The sequence below is a fragment of the Protobothrops mucrosquamatus genome, unplaced genomic scaffold, assembly GCF_001527695.2.
Source record: "Protobothrops mucrosquamatus isolate PMUCROS unplaced genomic scaffold, P.Mucros_1.0 scaffold102, whole genome shotgun sequence".
Classification (NCBI taxonomy): domain Eukaryota; kingdom Metazoa; phylum Chordata; class Lepidosauria; order Squamata; family Viperidae; genus Protobothrops; species Protobothrops mucrosquamatus.
In genome coordinates, this window is record NW_015386475.1 from 518,896 (window position 1) to 543,295 (window position 24,400).

At 35.6% G+C, this 24,400-nt stretch overlaps 1 protein-coding gene across 1 annotated transcript in view; it reads left to right on the forward strand.

Annotated features, from left to right (window-relative positions):
- CFAP54 (cilia and flagella associated protein 54) overlaps positions 1–24,400 on the forward strand; it is a 141,613-nt gene that overhangs the window by 101,568 nt on the left and 15,645 nt on the right. Inside the window, exons 52-66 of the mRNA XM_029283473.1 lie at positions 1,738–1,838; positions 5,454–5,623; positions 5,722–5,818; positions 6,114–6,264; positions 7,051–7,208; positions 8,271–8,450; positions 9,677–9,803; positions 11,799–11,954; positions 12,938–13,046; positions 13,256–13,367; positions 16,717–16,809; positions 17,480–17,621; positions 18,620–18,802; positions 20,581–20,789; positions 23,250–23,432. Of these exons, the coding sequence (XP_029139306.1) occupies positions 1,738–1,838; positions 5,454–5,623; positions 5,722–5,818; positions 6,114–6,264; positions 7,051–7,208; positions 8,271–8,450; positions 9,677–9,803; positions 11,799–11,954; positions 12,938–13,046; positions 13,256–13,367; positions 16,717–16,809; positions 17,480–17,621; positions 18,620–18,802; positions 20,581–20,789; positions 23,250–23,432 (2,171 nt within the window). The remainder of the gene's footprint in view (positions 1–1,737; positions 1,839–5,453; positions 5,624–5,721; positions 5,819–6,113; positions 6,265–7,050; positions 7,209–8,270; positions 8,451–9,676; positions 9,804–11,798; positions 11,955–12,937; positions 13,047–13,255; positions 13,368–16,716; positions 16,810–17,479; positions 17,622–18,619; positions 18,803–20,580; positions 20,790–23,249; positions 23,433–24,400) is intronic.

Consider the following 24,400-nt stretch of genomic DNA (forward strand, 5'->3'; position numbering starts at 1 on the left):
CCTACACCATTTCAGACAAACGGCTGTCCAGTCTCTTCTTAAAAACTTCCAGTGTTGGAGCATTCACCACTTCTGGAGGCAGGTTGTTCCATTGGTTAATTGTTCTAACTGTCAGGAAGTTTCTCCTTAGTTCTAAGTTGCTTCTCTCCTTGATCAGTTTCCACCCGTTGCTTCTCGTCCTGCCTTCAGGCGCCTTGGATAATAGCTTGACTCCCTCTTCTTTGTGGCAGCCCCTGAGATATTGGAACACTGCTATCATGTCCCCCCTCATCCTTCTGTTCGTTAAACTAGACATACCCAATTCCAGCAACCGTTCCTTATATGTTTTAGCCTCCAGTCCCCTAATCATCTTTGTTGCTCTTCTCTGTACTCTTTCTAGAGTACATCCAAGAAGCTTCTTCAGCTCTGACTGGATGGTGGTGAATGGAAGGATTTATATTTCTTGCAGATAGCTGGTCATTTGCATTCTTTTAGAGAGTCGTTGAGGCCGCTTGGAGGTTTATCTGTGTCCTTAAGGTCACCTCAGTGGGGCAAAAGGGTGTGAAGCCTTCTTGGAACTGTTGAAAAGACTGTGTTATAGATTGGAGATAGATGATGTCGTATCCCTCCCCCTCTATTGGGAGAGGGCTGCTCAATTTATATTCTAATTACAAAGAGTATAAATCCTTTCCATCCCCACCAGTTAATTAGAACTGAAGAAGTTTTTGGGATGAGAAGTGAAATATCTTCAAGAAAAATCAAGAAGGCTCAGCTGCTGTTTTTGATCTTAAGATAAAAATTTTTTGAATGTTATAATTAAACTTGAATTATTATTCAATTTCTATTCCACTGTAGAATGCATACTATTCCAGCTTAAGATAGGAAGCAGAAAAATGCTGCCCTCTTTGTGTATTTCTTTATGTATCTTCTTTAATGATAACTTGTGCAGCAAGTCTTATTTTTGTTTTCTAATCTAAATTATTTCTGGAGACTTCAGTCACATCTCCCAATCAGCTGTTTTGATTCATACATGAAGTAGGGAATACTCTGTGGCAATTATTATTATAAACAGGTAATCTCAACCTGCATCCCTTCACTCAGCAACTGTTTGAATTTACAACAGAGGTAAATGAATCGGGTTGCAACTGGTCCTTGGAGTTCTGACCTGCTCTTCATCCCTACAGTCACATGACAGCACTTGGCAACTGGTTTGCCTTTACAATCAATTGCAGTTCCCCACAATCATACAATCACAATTTGCAACCTTCTCTGACAGCTTCCCCAGAAAATAAATAAGGAAGCCAGCAGGGTAGGTTGCAAGTTGCTGGATAAGTCTCCCCCACCCACACCCCTCCTCAGCCTCCCTGCATTCATGCTATGCCAACCATTCGCCCTGATCCTTGCTGTTTCTCTTTTGTATCCTTGCACATCCTCACGCATGCTTGCTTACCTCCTGTACTCCCTCCCTTGTGACCCCCTTGCATCTTCATATATCTCACCCTCGCCATGCCTGTCATGTAGCTCCTCTCACCCTTGTACACCCTGCTGACCTGCATCCCATCTCTTGCACACCCCTACCAACACACTCCCTTGCATCCTTGTGCATGTGTTGAATCCTACATTATACGTGAGAATAGTAAATACACGAGAGTAGCAGAGGAATAATTCATTTGTAGCCACCTTTTCACTATTTTAAGAGTTAACATTGTTTTGAGTGCTTTCATTGGAATTGATTGTGTATGTTATTTTTTTACAAAGGTTATGTATTACCTCCAGGATTTACAAGTGGAAAACGAGAATCTGTCATGATTGTAGAACTTGAAAAGAACAGAGATACATTAAATGTTTCTGTTCTAAAGGTAATTATATATATATATTAAATGAACATCCACAGTCAACATTAATAAAATATTTTTTTTGTATTTTCGGAAAGCAATTTATATAAACTAAAGGATTTCAGTACAAGAAAATATACACATGTATTGAGATCCAGGTGAAGAAGAGATGGGTAAGAATACAAAGAATAGGAAACAAGAAAGATATGGTTGTCAGATATGATACAAGCTGCTGAACTAGGCTGACGATTGGAATAAAAGTCATCCTAGACCAGATTATTGATCCTTCAGGGAAGACAGACCTAGAAATAGTGGGAGATTTCAATTACCTTAACTCTATTGAAAAACCAACTTGGCCAAGATTGCAAAGTCTCAAAAGTTTCTCTCATTGGTTTTGTTGATTATTTCATTTTCCAGAAGACTGAAGGAGGATTGGCCCTCTTAGATCTGATACTTAGATCTGAGAGAAGAGGGCTGAAAAGTTAAAAACAGTGATAACTCTGTGAGGAAGTGACCATGTCACTTCCTCACAGATACAGCTTATTCAGATACAGAAATTGAAACATCATATTATACATGTACATTAGACTTCAGAAAAAAATTCAGCAAGCTTACAAAAATGCTAGATAAGAACCCATGAGCAAAAATTCTGGGGTCAAACAGCATAGGACGATTGGAAATTCCTGAAAAGTAAGGTGATGGAAGCAGACTTGCATGAAATTCTGGTGATTAAAAATAGGGACAAGAGATTTTTAAAAACTGTAAGGGGCTTTCAACTGAGCTAAGAATTAAAAGGGACATAGGACATAGGAAATGGAGGAGGAATCCCTGTGGAGGTTTGTTATATCTTGAAAATAATCAAAAGGCCTGAGTAACTACAGTTAGGCCAGTCTGATGTTAATACAGGGCAAAACTTTGAATATGATTACTGTACTGTCGATTTTAAGCATTTAAAGATTATTCTACTTGGCAGGACCCAGCAAGGTTCTATCAAGAATAAATTATGCTAAGCCATTGTGGTCTTTTTATTTTTTCCAATCTAATGGAAAGTTGGAGAAAAATATATAAAGACTATCTGCTGATCTATAAGCACAGTAACTTAAAAACTGAACAGAGGTGAACCAAATATAGTATGGTTGAATAAGATGGCAAAAAAGACAAATTTGAAAATGGGTTATGGCTGCCCAGGATCTGCAGAGATTAAAAAAAACATTTCCCTAATGTATCCCTGTGGGAGAGAGAATGAAGCAGTAATTCCAAATGTTGATAGCTCTTTCGTTCTAAGACAGCCTGTTTCCTTCTCAGTCATATGACCTAGAGCAGAACTATTCTTAAGGGGTAAGAAAGAGTTTTAGAAACATGCTCTGCATGCTTTCCCTACCTTGTTTGGTAGAGTGACCACTTTAGTTGACCATGGTAATGTGGTGAACATAATATACATTGATTTCCAAAAATCATTCAACAAGATTGGGGAAAATGAGCAGTTCAAAAATGTGAAAAATAAATAAAAGTCTATCCTTAGATTTTAATACAGAACATAGCAAAATGTGTGTGGACTTACAGAAATGATGACTCTTGGGTCACAAAGAGCCAGAAGCAATTGAACAGCATCAAAGACATGAGTATAGGTTAGGGAAGCTGAGATTGTAAACAAATTGATGCATATTACTTTCTTTGATGGAAATGACCAATTACTCATTCTTTTTGGCAGGCAAATATCCAAGAATGTTTGACAGTGAAACCTACTTTTGTTTTATTATTCATTTTCCTAAAGTCTATTTTTTTTATAAGTTTTTATTGATTTTTTAATACAATTCAACCGTGCTTATTCAACAAATATGTTGTCTGAGTTTATCATTTACTAATACAAATTAAATTCCTAATCCCTAGTACATTTCTCCAACCATTGATAAAATAAGTTCTAAGTTTGAAAATATTCTGTTTCTTTTTCTTTCAACCTCAGAGTAAGTCTGTCCATTTCCGCATAGTCTAGTATTTTTTTTAATTATTTCTTCCTCTGATGGTATTTCTTCATTTTTCCAATATTGTGCGAATATAATTCTTACCGCTGTTATCACATGCAAAATCAGATATACACTTTGTTTATCAAGCTTTTCTGGCAATACATCCAATAAAAAAAGTTCAGGTTTAAAATCTACATGTTTTCCCAACATCTTTTCTAGCCAAGTATGTATTTTTGTCCAATATCTCTTTGCTTGTACACATGTTCACCACACATGATATGTACCTGGTTTATAATTACATTTCCAACATTTTTTTATAGATATTGTATTAGTTTTTAACTATAATAATCTCCAGTGCCTGGTGTACAGCGTGTTGTCTTGGTTTAGATTTTAACAAGAAAAAAAAGAACAAAAATAATTAACAATCAATAATAATTAAATTTGATAATTCCATACTTAATATATTAATTAATGATATATTTCTTTGATCTCCCCTTCTCCCGTTTGTATTCTCCTTCTTCAACCTTAGCCAAAATATAATTCTTAATATTTTCAATATATAAATGATTAGATATAGGCATTTTTTTATTCATACAAATAATAATAATCTCTCTATATAACATTTTTTTCAGCTTATATTATTTTCATAACCATCATCTCATTAATTCAGCATACATCCTATTTTTATAATTTTTGTTTGCTTAAATTCCCTTACATTCAATCCAATTCTTATTAGTCGTAATTTCTTCATATTAGTCATCTAACTGTCCAACTTTTCCCATTTAGGTACATCCTCCCAATATTTTATATCATTTTATATCATGCATTATATCATGCATTTTTATCTATCTTATAATATCTAGATATAACATCCTTTTTAATCAGTTTATATTTCACTTATATATTAATAAAAGTTACATCAACCTACTATTTTAAAATTTCATATATTATAAAACATACTATATTACTTAAATCTCTTATCCATCTTGTTATAAGACCCCTTTGTCTTCAAAATTCTATGTTATTTTAGCCATATTCAAACAAATGTTTATTCACCTAATAGTCCATCTGGTAGGGCGAGTCAAATCTCTTATATCTGTCTCTGGTCTTCTTCTTTTGCCGAATAATTTTCCAAGTTGATGTAATCCTCTTACCCATTTCTTAGATATATTAACAAAGTTTTAGAAAATTACCTTGATCTGTGTTTATTGGGTAGAAAATATTAAATGTGGGTATTTAAATTAACTTTGTTCTTAATTTCATGGGTGTATCTAGCTACACATAATATTTTTTGTGGGGGATTCTTTTTTATTTTGAGAATTTTTAATTATTGTAATATATATTTCCCTGTTAGTCACTTACAATTGCATGTTTGTTATGGCATAGAATCATTTGTTTAGTATGCATGTATTATTTGAAGAACTAGCTGTGAAACTAATAATATTTGTGGATATTAGTAACAATGAATGCCTTAACATTCACAAATATACTGTCAACAAATATTATATTCATTAATATAAGGAATTTAAATGCAAACATTTTCAGTCTATAATATTTAAATCTACTTAATTCTTGTTTCTTAATGGTGTTGTTTGCTCATATTTAAATAGTTGTGTTTCTTTAAAAAAAAATAGTTTTTCCTAATTGATCGGTGATATAATTTTAATTATTTTAGGGAATTTTATTGGCAGAAGCTGAAGAAAGGATTAATTTCATTCTTGAAACCATACAAAATAAGTATGGTGCACTGATATATAAGTGTTCAGCTGTAGAGCTGGAAATTTTCATTGAAGCTAAACTTCAGCTTGCAGCTATTGCTGAACAGAGACTCCAAACAGCTTTCAGGTGAATAAAAAATCATTTTTGATAAATTCATTTTTTTCTACTGGAATAAAACTAACATTTGCTGAAAATAGTGCTTCATGAGTGTTTTTTGGTTACAGTGCTGCATTGGTTTTTTCCACAATAAAACTTCTTCAAGATGCAGAAGTTTTCACAGATACATCTAATTCGGAAAAAGATGCAGAGAAAACAGATAAGGTATTTCAGTATTCACATTTTATTAAGTTGATGAGGGAGTATAGTGCCGACAGCATTATGGGCAGCAATTTTATAATAAATTTTAAAATACTTTTTAAATTATTCTATGGTTATTTTATGGGTATTTAGTTTAATACAGAAGTATCCCATGTGGCATACTGTAAGCTATTTATTTTACATTTAACAAAACATTTTAGTAAGTATGACTATATTAGAGACATTCTACATGTTAATCAGTTATAGAAAAATTGAACATTAAACCTAGTAATCCAGTTCATTTTCCCCTTTTGATTAGGGATATGATGGAAGGATTTATACTGAGGATTCCAATCTAATTCATGATGTAACAGCACGAGAACATCTGAATATACACATATGGTTAAAATGTCGTTTGGCATTAGTGATTGCAATTACAGCACAGGCAAGAGGCATTGAAGCAATGAAAGGTAATCAGTATTATATAAAGGTAATCAGTAGTATATAAAGTCTGATAAATGCATAAACAAAATTTAATTTTCAAAACTATTTGTGTTACTGCTTCAGAAATCTTTATATATTTATGCATATTTCCCAATGATTACTTCCTTGTCTAGAAATACTTTTTTTATAGAAGCTGATTTTCATTGCATCTTGCTAGCACTATAAACCCACGTGAAAGATCATAATTAAACATTGAGTCCTCCTGAGCATTCAAGTAACATTGTAAATCTCTATAGGTGGTTCCTTGGTTAACAACTACTTCTTTGGCAACCATTCAAGCTTACAGGGGCCCTAAATAAATAGTATTTATGGCTTCATCAAAGTTACAGCTATCACAATGATTTCACAGTCATGTGATCGGGATTTGGATATTCAGAAACCAATCCAGATTTCTGACCTTTGCAGTGTTCTGCAATTTGTGACCTTCCCTACAGACTTCCCACAGCAAAATCGGTGGGGAAGCCTATAGGAAGTCAGAAGTCGCAATGATGTGGAGTCCTTATTTAATGTCCCATGGTAATTCACTTAAAGTTACTGCAGCAATGAACATTCTGGTCCCAATTACCATAGTTAAGCAGGGTCTACATGTGCTGTATTGAGATAATAAAAGCAATATACTTTTAAAAATATTTCTGGTAAAATAATATTGGATGTGCTCAAATATTTTTGTATCAATTACAATAATACAGTATTATAAAATGATCCTTTGTACCATAATTATTCTCGATGGTATTATTTTACTTTTCTTCAAGAAAATGAATTAACAGAGTGTTCTAGTCTGATTAATGAAGTACAAATGGAAGCTGAAGCATTCAATGATGTTGAGACTCTTGCTGAAATTACTATGCAAGCCGTTATACTTGGCCTTCAAGAAAGACTACCAGTGGCTGATATTAAGCTTCATTTACAGGTATATTAACACAAAAGTGAATTATCAATTTTCTCCCAGTATCATTCTTATGAAACAAATGAATTTTGATGCTATTCATAGTTTAATTTTCATTAAAATAACCTGAGAATAATTATTTTCATATCACTGCCTAACAGTATTTCAATATTTCATAAGGAAAATGCAGAAATAACATTTTCAGGCATTTGGTAGTCACATAATTTTTGCATGGAGTGAGATTATAACTTAGTTGTTAGATTTGTGTAATAAGTGGTTCCCAACAAAATTGAATCTAATTTTGAGAAGAGACACTGTTCAAAACTCTGCAATCCTTAAGACTATGAACTATAGCAGTGATGGCGAACCTTTTAGAGACCGAGTGCCCAAACTGCAACCCAAAACCCACTGGGTGGACGTGGCTGTGGGGGTCATGGCAGATTGGGTGGGTGTGGCCAGGGTGGACGTGATCACCTCAATGTTGCTTGTGGGGAGGTACACCTGTGGGGGCCGGGCAGGGTTGGGGGAGATCCAGGGGGTCACTGGCAGGTGGGCAGGAGGCTCGTCCTGCGGGGTGAGGCGAGGCAAGGCGAGGCAGGGTGGGGGAGCCATTGTCACAGGGCAAGGTGAGGCAGGGGCTGGGGCGGCTGCTGCCTGACACCATCGGCCCCTGCACACAGAGGCCAGTGAGTGCATGGGTGCTGGGATACATCCGGCCATGTGGGACCTCAGCAAGTTAGCGGGCAGCTGGTTGAAGAGGGATGGTTGCCATCTCCAGGGCATGGCATGTATGCCCACAGAGAGGGCTCTGAGTGCTGCCTCTGGCACGTGTGCCATAGGTTCGCCACCACTGGACTATAGAGTTATACTCTATAGATATTGCAGTCAAGAACTATGTATACAATACTTATCTATAAAACAGGACCATTGCTTGGCAGGAGAGTAGTGATAGAAAACAGGATAAATTTAGAAAACATGTCTTTGATAATAGAATTTGAGAGCTGAAGATATAAATCTATCTGTCTGTCTGTCTGTCTGTCTGTCTGTCTGTCTGTCTGTCTGTCTATCTATCTTCTGTTCACACAGAATGTAATCAAGTTGCTTGAAGAAAAGACACTGATTTCTCCACCAGCTAATTTAATATTAGTACAGAGTATGCTTCTGCTAGCTGACATAATGAGAACAGAAACAGAAGATGGTTCAGAGTCATCTAAAACTGACCAGTTGGATGTATTAGTTCAGGCACATGCACTAGTAATTAAACAGGTAAGTATATACTAATAATTGCATGTTACTGGTTTTTTTCCAGTGTTCACTGCTTAAATATGAATAGCGCTGACCACAGCTTCATTGGAAAGGCTTAAATTTTGATGGTTTTTAGCAGTCTTATCCTCTGCTACTGCATTTTTAAGTTTAAAGTTGAATGTTAAATACAAAATGAAATTAATATCATGTATTGGTGGACTTTTAAAACCAGGCCAGGAATCAAATCACATTTAATTTTGTTTTTGAAATTGGATCAAGTATGCAAAGGGTGGGTGCAATTCAGATGGATCATGTGGCAGGAATCTTTTACTGTTTTGATCTTTTGCATCTTTAACACTAGACAATGCTCTATGAACTAACTGCATTTCAAACTCTTAGAAGAAATTTACGTATGTTCCTTTTATCACATTCGTATTCGGTAAATGCAAATGCATGTATATGGACAGATTGAAAATGATAGAAAGATTGGTAAAGTTACTGTCAGATTTGTGGATCCAATCCTGATCTCCCTGATCCAAATCCTCTACTTAGTATCATTGGCTCTTGATTTGCCATTCAGTTGTTCAATATGAAGAAAATATTATCATTTTTTATTTACTGAAACTGATTTACAATGAATGGATTATTTTTGGAATATAATTGACATCTATGAATTAGGTACACAAATACTAATTACAAGTCTGTGTTTTATTTATTTGAAAATAGTATCAGTTGAGCTCCTCATACAATACCACTGGAGTGTTCTTTGTTCCCACAGACCTCTGTTAATTTTTTTTCTCTTTTTTCTCTAAACAATTAGTGATCAGGACCTAATGAGCATGAATCCTCATTGGGGAATATTGAGATTATTTCCCCTCCGAGTATTTACATATAATACAAAATTTAATTTGTGTTGATATTGGGACTCAGAAGTCATAGATGGCCAAAGTCAAATTCTGATTTTTTTTGTATTTTTTTTAACTTCCTTCTTTTCTTGTGGACACTTCAATGAAGCTTTGAAGTATGAAGTGGGAAATGATCTACTTAGACAATGAGATACCAGTATATCTGTGTGACTTCTTATTTTCCAGCCATTCCCTTCTCTGTCTTTTTCAATTTACTTAGTCAGTAAATTGATGTCTCATGCTGTTGGACTATTGTGAGTTATTATGGGACTAAATGGTTTGTCCCTTAGATATTTTGATAATGTGCTTATCTTTCCTTATAAAGTTTGACATTTTCAACAGCTGTTTATTTTGGGGCAATCACTTGAACAACATGGACAAGATCCTACTTTAACAACTCTAAAAATGCCTATGATGAACATATACCTGCCACACATCGCACTACTAGCAAAAGTCAAAATGAGAATAGGTAAGGACTTTTTAATACAATATTATTTCTGAAGATTATTTAATATCTTTAAGGGGCTTTTCTCACGACTATCAGATTTTCCTGTTTTCAGGGATGATCTGGTTGTAAATTTTGCTTCTTCTTCTTCTTGTGCCATATCCGTTATCGGACATTGGCAATCATGTTGGCGATCCTATTTTTATCAGCAGGCGCACGAAAAAGTGCTGCTGAGTTTTGTCCAAACCAGTCCCTTAGATTTTGAAGCCACGATGTTCTTCTTCTGCTTGGATCTCGTTTGCCTTCAATCTTTCCCTGGAGGATTAAATGGAGTATGCCGTATTTTTCTGGGTGTTGCATCATATGTCCGAAATATTCTAATTTTCGTTTTTTAATTGTTTTGATGATTTCCCTTGGCTTTCCCAGGCGGCTTATCACCTCATTTCTGATCTTGTCAACCCAGCTTATATGTAACAGCCACCTGTAAATCCATATTTCAAATGCTTCTAGTCTCTTCAGGTGACCTTCTGTCAGAGACCAACTCTCTATTCCATAGAGCAGGATAGAAAAAATATAGCATCTGACAAGCCTGATTTTCAGTCTTAGGCTTATGTCATGACTGCAGAAGACATTTTTCATTTTGAAGAATGCTGTTCGAGCTTTTTCTATCCTCGTCTTTACTTCAATGGTCATGTCCCAGCTTTCATGTAAATTGGAACCGAGGTGTGTGATCCTTTCAACTTTTTCTAGTGGTATTCCTTCTGAATTTATTGGTGGTAAATTAACGGGTTGTTTGCTGACGACCATGATCTTGGCTTTTGAGGTGTTAAGCTTCGAGCCATATTTTTCAGATATTTCTGTGACTCTGTTGATGAGGAGCTGAAGGTCTTCATGCTTACTGGCAAGCAGAACTGTATTGTCAGCATATCTTAAGTTATTGATTTTGCTGCATAACTTTTATGTTTTCCTTGAGTATTGAAAAAGTATTGATGGAATAAACAGATATAATGGAGTGAGAATTAATAAAATATAAATTATATGGAAATTATATGATTTTGTATTTAAAGTCAACATTTCATGGAAGATCCTTTGCAAAAGTATTTTTTTAAAAGATAAATTGACTTTCAATTATTCCAATTTATATGTTAGGTTAATTAATCAGTTGTGATTCTAACAGTTTTAATTCCATAATTTGTTTACGTTGACTGTAGTGTCTGATTAATACATAGTATGAATCACTTGTCATTATGATGGTGTCACAACGTCTGGAATCTTTTGAAAATTGGGACTGAATGAATTAATATATTGATTGTTGGCCTAGCATTGTTCTTGTTCTTCTGTGGGCACTGTTCATTAGTTTGTCCAGGTAGTCATTGCTTATCAACCATTCATTCAGTCATCATTTAAAGTTATGACGGTGGTGAAAAAAATAACTTTACAGCCCCTTTATGGTTATGTATGACTTTTTCAATATCCCTCAGTCAACATGATCACCATTACAGTCAGCATATGTTGTCCTCCTGTGCCTGAGCTTGCAGAGCAGAAAGATTGGAGAGAGGAATTGCAAGAAACTGCAATTTACAGTACTCTTGTGAAATTGTTTTTTCTCCAATGTCTCCTCTCTGTGAGGGGAAGGGGGAGGAAAAAAAAGCAAGCAATTTCTGTGGGCAGTCATTCTTTTGCTTAACCCTTACCTGCTGCTGGCATAGTCAGATTGCTTTTGATGTGTAGAAGACCAAAACAGTTGGAAAGCACAGTCATAGTCATAGGACTTCCACTTAGCAACTGCTTTGCTTAGCAGTGGAGTTCTTGGTCCCAGTTAGGGTCATTAAGCAAGACACTACCTGTATATAGTTTATAGAAAATGTACAGTATTCACTTCTAAATTCCAATTGCAAATTATATGTCTGGAATAATTCATTTCTTGTATTAAGGGACTACATTTCATTTATTCAATGTTTGACTTTATTTTGCTTTAGAAAAATTTGGTGAAATAATTTCCTGCAAATTGATTTCTAGGGCATACCTTAACTTTAGAATTATCATGTAAATCCAGACCACAAAGTGAGTTGCAGTGGGTACAAGCCCTACAATACACAGAAACAGCACTAAATCTTTCTATAGCATCAGTAAGAGAAGATTTAGATCTAGAAGCAGAACTTCTTTTTCGAAAAGGTAATATACAACTCATTTTTTTTTTCTAAAGGACTGTTCAAATTTCATGTTGCATTTGAGACCTGGAGATTTGGTAACCTGGCTCCCTAATGGTTTATAGTTCTTTGTTGTGTATATTCTGTGCTTCCTATTGCAAAGTAGTGTATGTATAGCTCCCTCTGCAGATGAGTGGCTAATTAAGTTATGGGTATATGTCTTGATATCTAATAACTGTCAAGCCCCAGGAAATCAGAAAATCTAGGTAGTTTTAATGAGTATAAAGATTTATTGCAAGCTTAAGTTCTCTGCAAGAATTTGAACTAATATTGGTCAAAGCAAATTGGTGATAAGAGTCAAAAGAATTGAAGGTGGGCTGAACTTAGATCTCTTGTGGGCATAAAGGGACTCATGACTGATGATGCCTTTGACCCCTCCCCCAGTCTCAGCCTGGTCATCACTTACATCAACATTGTATTGTATGCTAAAAGTAAATCTGATGCAGAATTTAATTCAACTTGGACATTTTTGGATTACAATTCTATATATGTATTTGTACTTGTTTGAATTTCTCTAAACATAAAATCTTAATATGCTATTTCTTAATAATCTATTAGATGAAATTACATTTTCAGCTGCTCAATAGAATTTACTCTCATTCTTAATTTTATTTTATGATTTATATTGTGTTGATTTCTACTATTGATATTTATATATTATTTGGATTTTAACAGTGATCTGTAGTTTTTTGTGATCTGTAATTTGTAGTTTTCTGTCGTTTAAGTTACTTAAAACTAATTAATGAAATATTTAACACTGAAACCTTGATACTTGTAAATTCCATTTCCTCATTTCTGTTTCATTTTTCTTCATTTTTTTCTCTTTGTCTTTGTCTTTTAAAAAACATTTTTAAGAAAACATAATTTAAAAGAAAAAAGTATTTTGCTTTATTAGCTCTATTAGAAAAAACAAATCTCTTTCAATAAATTTATATGTGTCATTTTTAGGAAGAATAGAACGGCAACTTGATTCATTAGGTCTTAATAAATCAGAATTAGCTGTTGACAGCTTGCTGGATGCCATAAATTTAAGCCTGCTGAGTTATCAGCACTATGGGTGAGCAGTTTTTTCCCCCTATGTCCTTTAGATTAGTATGTCAATTAAAAGAAAACAATAATTAAAACATACAATTTACACTGAAAAGTTCAGACCATAAGAAATTTTAAAGGCCTGGATGAATAAAACTTATTCACTTAACAATATAAATGTTTGCCAAATGCTAACATGATGTTTGGATTCCTTGCTTTTTCATTTATTTTTTGCAGATTAATAAGAAGATCATACATGGAGATAGCGCTGCTTTACTTTTATTTATGTACAAACAAGGAAGAGTCTCCAACTTCAGGTACTGTGAAAGGAAGAACATTTAAGCAGAGGGTATGTATAATTCTTTTTAACGCTAACCATATATTTAAGCACCAAGTTTAATATTATATTACTGGTCTATAAAGATATATGCCTGAATATAGAGACATTGTTATTGCTTTGTGCAACGTTCCTGCATCTGGTTGGCATGAAGTTAAATTGATGGGAGGGCTAGGTAATATGATTGAAATCCTACCATTATTGTATAAGAATCAATGTTATATGTGCCGCAGTCCTTGTTAAGTAATTGTTCACATTTACAATGGTGAGAAAAAATAAATATGTGACCAATCCTAGCGTCTGCTCCATTTAATAATCCAGTTGCTTCTCCCAGTTGTGGTTGCTAAATACCCTGCAGTTCTCAAATTTTTTGGTTTCAGGACCACTCTATATTTTTGAAAATGATTGATGACTCCAAGAAGCTTTGATTTATGTGGTTAAATTTATCAATATATATACTGTATTAGAAATTAAAACTGCAAAATGTTAAAATATTTATTTATTTCACTTTGTGGACCCTCCAAAAGGACCTCATCTTGAAAAGAACTGCATTATGCTGATCCCTGGAATATTGATGTGGAGTATCTAAGCGCAAATTCACATAGCTTCTTTGCCTTGTGTGAGGACAACCCATTAATAAGTCTCTGAGCATATATCTGCAGGCCTCTGCCTCTATCTGTCCCTTCCCACAACCCAGCCAGTTCAAGAATAGTTGGAATGCTACACTTTGGAAATGATATTTTCCTGAATATCCCACATCAAGATGATGTGTATAAATGGGCATTGCAGAAGTGGCTTGAAATGATCTGCTCCATGCCAGCAGATCTTGTAGCTCCAATTAGTTCTGCTAGTTTTCTGTGAAACGACCTCCTTCAGTCAGGTCCCTGACATTCCTCTGTCTTTCTTTGGCTGCAAAAGAGACCAGAACTCTCCTGAAGCCACTCTATTTGTAAATGTATTGTTTTTAGTGCTTTTTTTGTAAGAAAAAAGGTGCTGAAACTCAGCCCCCCCACCGGCCAGGCCATTCCTTGATCAGCAACCTTTCACTCCCCTCCCGAGCCGGACTGCCATGCTAAGGTGGATGGGATGACCGGGGTAGGCCCGGTTCCCCTCTGCCGTTTCAGAACCAGGGGGGAGTGATGGTGAATGGGTCCGCTGCTGCTGTGCGCCACTGGAGGGGCTTTCTTTAAGCTTTTCCCCGCAGATCACTTGCCCGGGTGTAGCCACCTCCTTGTTTTCCGCCAACTCTCCCGTGGCTTGCGCCGTGACCAGGCGGCACAAGCTTCCCCCACCACCTCCCTCCACCAGTCCTTTGTCGCCTGTCTCATGGAGAACGGAGAACACAGCAGCTTTGCGCAGGGATGCAGAGCAGAGAACAGCACTTGCTTGCTGCCTGGCATTGCCCCACATCTCCCTCTCCCTTCTGGAAATGGCAGCCCCATTTCTTGCCACTTCTCCTCCCGGCGCAGCTCCTCCCTCTTCCCGAAAGCATTTCTTTGCTAAGCTGCTTTCCAGCTCTGGCGTGTTTCTCTTCTGTTGCAGGGAAACGGAGTTTGTGGGACTAAAAAAAAGTTCAGTCAGACCTTTCAACTCCTTGTGAGATCTTTTTTTTTTTTCACAAGAAGTTGGAAGGTCTGACTGAACTTTTTTTAGTTCCACAAATTCCGTTGAAAAAAGGTGCCGGAACGCTGTTCCATGCGTTCTATGACAAAAAAACCCCAAAACTCTGGGTTTACTGATCATCTAATGTGAAGACAAGAAACCAGACTGTGATTGGTTTAACACCAACAACAAGTAATTGAAACTAAATAAAAATACTTGAGTCTTTCTTTAGCCTACCTGGCAGGAAATTCCCTTCTCATTAGCTGCTGTTTTCAGTAAAGTCCCAGTTTCTGACACTATTCCCTGGCGTTATGTTTTTAGGATACTTTTAAGTTCCCACTCTCATGGTAAAAGATACCCTACACCTGTAAGTTGCATTCATTACCAAATCTGACATTCCCCCCCCTTCCTCAAGTGAACTGTTTAAAGTGCCCTCGTGAAAATATTCACAGGAAGCTAAATTAACTGAGAATGACAACAGGGGGAAGAATCAGTGAGGAACTTGTGGCCCAGTAAATTATATTATTTCTATTCACCAATCACATCTCAGAGATAGTATGGATAGCATGTTGACCTAGTAGGAAGGGAAAAATAATAAAAGATTGCCCAGAGGGGTCTACCTAAAACATTTTGCCTTTGCTCAGGGCTGCTCAACAAGCTTTCAATGCTTTTCTGGGAGCCTAGTGTTCACCTTTTTATTGTTTGCTTTCTAATAAAATATTGTTATTACCATCAAACTGGGTTGCTTCAGGTAAGCCAAGTTGTGGCCGCAGCACCACAATTTACTCCCTTTCTCAAATACCAGCTCTTCAGCATAATTGCTGAACTGCTCATGTGTCTTGGCTTCACAAATCCAGACAACCACTGAGTGGCAGCCAAAAAATACAAAAAATCCCTCTTGATTGCTATGGGTAAAATAGCTGATGAATTGGCTCAATAGGTTAAAAGAATAATATATACAACATTTCAACAGGAGTGTAGTGATTCAACAGGAGAGAACAAAGTTGTTTTTTACTATATTAAATGAGATTAGTGGTTGAATATTTAAAGAAGTATATTATTTAATGCCTAGGACACTTTGGAAAATTTGTAACTTCCTTGAAATATGTAATATTATTCTTTCTCCATCCTAGTCTATACCACTGGTTTGTCATTTTATTTGGAGTAAACATGCAAGCATACTTATCACTGAAGCATTGTGTTGCATTTATTTAACATTTTTAAATTCTAGGAAGGCTTTTGATCTCAGAGACCTTCTCAGAAATAAAATTCATGCTCGTCTTTCAGTTTGCAGCATGCTGAATTTGTTTTTTTTAAAATGAAAAGAATTTAAAAAAATTAACATCAGGTGAGAAAGAGACCTTTGGGAAAGTGTTTGCAGATACAATAGCACTTATCAGCACCATACTGAGGAACCTTAGCCAGAGTTTCAGAGTGCTTATTCTGTATTGAAACGGCTGGGAACTGAGTGAATATCAGGTACCTTTCTGAAACAAGCAAACAAAATTGCTGTTCCATTTAAGGGACAGAGAATAAGGAAAAAGAGCATAAACCATTAAGAAGTAATTTTCTACACACTTACATTTGAGTAAATCAATGACTATTTCAGAGTAGATATGTATGTTTCCATTAAGGTTAATTGTTTTTTCATAGCATTTCAGAAGTTTTTCTGGTGATATAATTTTTTAAATGTACATAGATGCTTTTTCTCATAATCTGTCACTTTGTTCCAACCTGAATCAATCTTTGTTACATTCAGTTTAATAACAGACTTCCAACTACTTCTGCGGAAATTACCGTTCTTGAAATGTACAGAGTACAAGCCTGGATTGCTGTAAGAAGTGCTGCACAGGTTTGTGGTGCTTTTTGTTGATTTATCTTCACTTATTTTTTCCCCACATAGCTTTCTGATGGAGAAACACCCAAGGGAATTTCTATTTTACATTGGAAGGAATAAAGGAAGGATATAATGGCAGTATTTTGTATCTTTTATATGCAGGTAGTCCTTGTTTAGCAACGGTTCACAGTGATGAAAAAGTAATTTTACAACAGAACCTAAATTTGTGACTTCACAGATCTATAAAGCAAAGCAAAGCTAAAATAAGATTGTAAACACAATCACTGCTTCACTTAGTTTTGCTTAACAACTTAGTTGCTGGTCTCAGTAGTAGTCACTAAATGAGGATTACCTTTATTAGACAAGCTTTGTAATTTTACCTTTAAGATTATTTTTGTATCATTAAGTTATCTGCTGAAACTTATGAAATCATAATGGCTGATTTCAGCAATATTGCTGTTAAAATTATTTTACATTTTAAAGGTTAATTTACTAATTAACATTTGCAAATTTTAAACATTTCAAGGCTTCTCTTTAGTGTAGAATCAGGGTTCCTTTTTGTATCGCTGTAGTATGTTTAACAGTGACTGTTCACCTCAACCTTTGACTCTGCTGAGAAGATTAATTAGTCTAGTATGATAATTTTTATATGTTTCTAGTTTTAAGTCTACTATTTTAAATCTAGGTCAGTGAAGCAATTCTGACTTCCCAGCAATTAACTGGAAGAAAGGCTATTAAATTGTATCACATGAGACAAAGAGTGCAACAAATTATGCCTGAATTTGCTCTTCTGGATCTCAGTTCTTCTTACAAAGATTTTTTGTCTGGTATTTGCTTTTCATATTATATTGTTATATGGTATAAATGTTGATACAGTAGAAAATTAGAGTGTTCATGACTATCCATTTTAGGTGACAGAGAAAAAAGAAAAGCCACAGTGACAAAAAAAATGGGTATTTTTCTTGTTTTTAAATAGTAAGATAAAAATTTGCCACTTATAGTCCTAAATGAATCCATAAAAATGTAATTTCAATTATATTGTTTGTAAACATTGCAATATTTTTCTGGCAGAGATAATTTAATTAATTTGCTAGTTATGTCTATATAATTATTGTTAAATGGTACAAGTAATATGCTATTATGCTCTTGATCCCAAACTTCACAAATGTTTGTTCATAATGCATTTCAATAAAAAGTTGTTTCACAATGCTATCAGTTGGTGAAATAAAGCAATCATTAAAATATATAGCAAATGGGAGGCTCTATTATTAAATTTAGAGAAAAAAATCACTTTGTTGCTTAAAATGCAGTAAAGGTATTGGTTTACACGTGTGTGTGTATTACAAAATACGGATTTAAACAGATAAATCTGGCAAGATCAAAAGGAAATGGCCTGAAACCAGATTAGTCAATAATCATAAGATAGCCATGTAATAATGAAAGCCTTTACTATTGGCAGAGAATTATTGGGTAGCACTGGTAAGTTATCCAAAATATGCTTACCGGAACAGAGACAACGGGGCTTAAAACTTTGAGGATCCTTATGAAGTTTTAATATTCTGCAAAAATGTGATCTAAAACATGATCTGTTCTCCACATAAGTCCTAAAATTAGATAAACAATGAGTCAAAAACATACTTGTACACTTATCCATTGAAGAAAATAATCCCAAACTACCTGTGTATTACATCTCTGTATTACAGCTCTGTACCTATCTATGTATTATAGCTAATTCTATTGCTAAATTTAGCATAGTATAAATTCTTAAAATTTACTGCTTAGTTATATTGTTTCATTTAATTTTTGTTAATATTTCATACTCTAGGAAAATATGAAGTTACTTATAAAATTCCCATGGTGTGTTCCGTACAAGAGACAAAATCAGAAATTGATGGAGTTGAAAGAGCCTCTTCTAAAGAAAGCCAAGGCAAACTGGAAATACCTTGGCTTCATGTACTACGCTACCATACATACTTAACCAGGTTTTTGAACCTGAGTCCGCTGGCGGGTAGGAAGCTCTGCTCTGTTGAAGAAGTAATATATCTTAGATATTTAATATTGTGCTACAACCAGGTCCAGTGTTTCTATGAAATAGTATACCCATGTTCCGGCATCAGTATTTTGATAAATTACACAAAGGAAACTAGCTTTATTGTTTGATTGTTTTCCTAACTTTTATAAAAGAAGCTGCATTTTTAAATATATGGATTACCATCCATCTTTTAATGTATTAAATAAGAAGTATTTCATTTTAAAAATGCAGTTTTGTAAAAGATTTAATTTTCCTTCCCACTTAATTTAGCCATTGTACAGATATATCCAGGAACATTAGGAAATCGTGCAATTTCCCTCTATTTTTGACCTGCTTGTGGGCTTTAGACTTAGATTACTGTAAGTAGTACAAATGGAGTAGCAGTGGTAGTAGTATTGGGCAGTGTTTTAACTCAATGTAGAATTGATATTTTGCATGAGAAAGGTATTAACCATCTGAGTACAATGTCTAGCAGATGGATGTCCAAACTTTTGGCTTGACTGGACCTCATTGAGTAATGAAGAATAGTCTTGGGCCACATATAAAACATATAATATAGCTAATGTGTATACATCACACTATAATGTTAAAAGTTTAGGATCTTGTGGGGATGCGTTCCTAGCTGTCCAGGGCAGCATGTTGCCAGTGGGCTGCAGTCTGGACACTCTTGCTCTAGCATTTCTTGATAATGCTGTGGAACAGTCTTCAATAAAATGTAAGAAGAACTCCTGCTGATTAATATAGACTAACACACCACTCCACTTTTAGCAACTATCTTCAATTAGCAGCCATTTTCAAATACAGTAGTAATAAAATTCATTTTCTGACAATGTATGCATTTACAACCAATTTTCAACACATGCCAGAGTGAGAGTAATACTAGTGTAGTTGTATGAGAGAATTTTATCTGAATGACCCAGCAGCAACCAGTGATTTTTGCAGTGTCTTCTTCTGTCTCTCAGTCAGGTCTGAAATGGGACTTGGTCACTAAATAAGGAGAGGGTAACTAGATCTAGATAAATCAAAGTTTCTAAGAAAGAATATGGTCTAGGACAGTGGTGGCAAACCTATGGCACGGGTGCCAGAGGCGGCACTCAGAGGCCTCTCTGTGGGCACGCGTACCGTCGCCCCAGTCCTAGGCTTTCAGCTGGGTTTTATAAAACCTTTTCACTTTGGGCCTCTGCCGCCGTGTGCAAAAAAAAAAAGGTTCAATCAATTAGTCAATTTCAACTTCTTGCGGGGAAAAAAAAAGATCTTGCAAAGTTGGAATTGATTGATTGAACTTTTTAGTCCCACCCAGTCTGCTGTTACCACCACAGTCACGCCTACCCAATGGGTCACACCCACCTAATGGGCCACACCCACCCGGCACCCGAGATGCATAAGTGGATTTTGGGTTGCAGTTTGGGCACTCGGTCTCTAAAAGGTTCGCCATCACTGGTCTAGGACCTACCACTAATATTTTTGAATGTCCCAAGATCTGAGAAAAACTATTGCCAGGCTTGACAGTTACCTGAAGTATACTCTATAATTTCATGTGAGATATTATCGAAAAATCTGTATTTTGATTTATTCCTCCTGAATAGTAATATCTCAAAAATTCTGCTTTGAAATGCAAGTGAGCTATTTTGTAATTTTTATAATAGGCTGTACATATTGCTATAGAATTCCAGCTAAATAAATTACATACATACATACATACATACATACATACATACATACATACATACCTGTACTGTTATTATTTTCCACAGCTGTCCCAAAAGCAGGAAAAGGCTTATTTGTTAAAGAAGATGTGCTGTATACCTCGGTGTTTGACACAACAGTTGCCCTGCGCTTGGCAAAACTTCATTCTTTTTTAAAAAACCATTTGCCCATTTATTCTGGCTGCTGTCTTCAAGAACCTCCAAAACAGCTGTATGGCTTGGAGAAGCCTTTCTTTAGCCTGACTGCAATTGGAAAGGTAAGCTGAGATTTAATCATAACTTTAAAATGTATTAATACATATTAATATTCCATTCGTCTGTAAAATATATAAGATACCTAATAAAATGATTATATTATTTATTCTACATAAGCTGCCAAAAGGGTTTTGTTTTGGTTCTTTTGGCATCAGAATAGAAATATGTTTTATTAAATATTAAGAACCATTACAATAAATAATAAAAAGAATTTACAATATAAAAGAAAATATTATTATTATTATTATTATTTAGATATATGATTATGATGTAGTCATTATTTGCCTGTGCTGTGAAGATTTATTCTATTATTTGAGCAATATCATGTAAATTCTTAAACTGATAAGATGGGTGGTTATATACATTTGATTAATAGATAAAATCTATCTTTTACCATTTTTTTTCTTTGGGGAAGGTAGGAAAAAAACATTTTGACATTTTAGGATTGCTTTCCCATCTAAACAGGGGACAGAATATCAAATAATACTTTTGTTATATAGGTTGTATTTTAAATGCCTGAAGTCTGTTTCTAACAGTTTTTATTAGTAGTTTCAAACATACATAAAATATTGCAAAATGAGTGATATGTAAACAGTTTACTAGATAAATCCTTAAGGAAAGAAAAAGATTATACAGCAAAAATACAAAAAAAGAATAAACAAAAATCTGTCATTACAATTATATAGTGAGTTTTCATGATATAAAAAACAATCTTTGGATGGATTAATTTCCAGTTTAGGTCTATACCATTTAAGACAAAACCTCCAGTGGTGGAGCACTCACAACTTCTGGAGGCAGGTTATTCCACTTATTAATTGTTCTAATTGTAAGGAAATTTCTCGTTAATTCTAAGTTAGTTCTCTCCTTTATTAGTTTCCATCCATTGCTTTGTGTTCTGCCTTCAGGTGCTTTGGAGAACAAGTTGATTCCCTCTTCTTTGTTGCAGCCCTTTAGCTATTGGAATACTACTATCATGTCACCCTTAGTCCTTCTTTTCATTAAATTAGACATACCCAGTTTCTGCAACCATTCTTCATATGTTTTAGCCTCCAGTCCCCTAATCACCTTTGTTGCTCTTCTCTTCACTCTCTGTAAAGTCTCAACATCTTTTTTATATTGTAGCAAAACTGGATGCAGTATTTCAAGTGTAGTCTTACCAAGGCATTATAAAGTGGTACTAACACTTCATGTGATCTTGATTCTATCCCTCTGTTAATGCAGCTTAGCACTGTGTTGGCTTTTTTTGGCAGCTGCAACATACTGCTGGCTCATATTTAAGTGATTGTCCACTAGTATTCCAAGATCACTGTTTCAGTTATTACTTGTGAGCCAGGTACCGCGTAGTCTATACCTGTGCATTTGGTTTTTCTTGCTAAATGTAGACCTTAGCAATAACAATAGCACTTAAACGTATATACCACCTCATAATGCTTTACAGCACACTCTTGGCAGTTTACAAAGTCAGCATATTGCCCCCAACAATCTGGGTCCTCATTTTACTGACTTCGGAAGGATGGAAGGCTGAGTCAACCTCAAGCCCTGCCAGGATCAAAATCCAGGCTATGGGTGGAGTTATATACTGCATTCTAACCACTGCACTACCAAGGGCTCCCTGGTGAGAACCTTATTTTTCTCACCATTGAATTTCATTTTGTTAGATAGGGCCCAGTGTTCAAGTCTTTTGAGATCTTTCTGTATCTTGAGCTTATCTTCTGGAGTGTTGGCTATTCCTGGCTTTTTCCTTTTTGCTCCTTATATACAGGTAAAACCTCTGAAAAACTAAGACTACAGCCTATCCTGCTAAGTTCCTGTCCCAAACTCTGGAAATCCTTCTGCACAGAAAGTACATCTTTTTTGGGACATTAATAGTGTCAAGATGCATAACAATATCAACATCACAGTCCTTACTAGCTTTTTTGACTACCTTAACAAAGTGCCTCTTTTCTCTGCTGCCAGTAGCAGCAGGCAGACACCTCGTCTCTTTTAAAACTTCCACATCCTTTCCTAAATTGACACCTTTTACAAGTGAGTCACCAGAAGGTGGCTTCTCTTTTTAGATACTTTGTTCACTTCAAATTGTTGATTTGTAAAACCTGATTCATACCTTCCCTTATCCAAAGCAACTTCTTCCTCACAGAACACAATCCCCTGCTCAGTTGAGACATCATCGTCCTCCCAAAGAGCTGAATCTGCCCCCTTAATATCCATATTAAGTTCAACAAGGGCACTGTATCTATTGTGCAGGGACACATCAAAAGCTTTATGTTGTAGTCACAGCTCTCATTCTGCCAGATCCAACAGTTATCCATACTACTTAAAGGATAAGCATATCTTGGATATATATCCATGTAATAAAATAATAGTATTATGTAGCAAATTATTAGAAGTATTATATAGCAAGTTCATAGTTTTAAACATATTTTAAAGTTAAATATTCTCATAAATGGGTGTATAACTTTTAGGGAACTCTAGGATCATGTGGAATTTCTCAAAAAACAGCATCTATGAAAATGATTTCCAGTACTTTTACTTCTGAGATAGACATGCATTCAGACAACAAAGCAACCTGTACTCCCATGAAGGAACTTTGTGTGCAGTGGTACCTTCCCTCTTTGGAAAAATCAGCAAATGAAGAAGAGACTATGGTATGGTAACATATGTAAGATTTTAAATATAAAAGACTACTGTGCATACATACTACATGTATTTGTTTATTTATATCCCACCTTTATTATTTTTTACAAATAAGGTGGCAAATATATTCAACATTCCTATAGTGTCCATGTACATGATGCATGGTCCACATTATTTTTCTATTACAGATAAAATTGATTAAAAGAAAAAATTACAACAAGCAAGCAAGCAACTAAAGCAAAAAAAAAAAAAAGCTATTCAAGCAGGATGCCAGATTTCCTTTTCCACTTGCCATAATATCATCTGAATGAGTTAATGGGTCAGAGACTTGAGAGTAGAATAGAATAGAGCTGGAAGGGACCTTGGAGGTCTTCTAGTCCAGCCCCTTGCTTAAGCAGGAGAACCTATACCATCTCAGACAAGTGACTGTCCAGTCTCTTCTTAAAAACTTCCAATGTTGGAACATTCACAACTTTTGGAAGCAAGCTGTCCCACTGGTTAATTGTCCTCCTTAAATCCAAGTTGCTTCTCTCTTTGATCAGTTTCCAACCATTGTTTCTCGTCCTTCCCTCTGGTGCTCTGCTGAATAACAAGAGTAGTTGATATCATTTTGGTCATTGACATATGATCCAGCAGAAACTTTTGGATGGGCAATCAGATAAGCATAAAGCTATGTGCACCTGGAGGCTCCAGCTAGTTCAGAATGCGGCTGCGCGGGGGATCCTGGGGGCCTCTAGATACTCCCATGTAACACCTCTCCTGCGCGAGCTGCACTGGCCTCCTGTGGCCTTCCGGGTGCGCTTCAAGGTGTTAGTAACAACCTTTAAAGCGCTCCATGGCAATGGACCTAGTTATTTGCAAGACCGCCTCCTACCAAACACCTCCCTTCGACCAGTCCGCTCCCACAGAGAGGGCCTCCTTAGGGTGCCGTCGGCCAGACAATGCCGGCTGGCGACCCCCAGGGGGAGAGCCTTCTCTG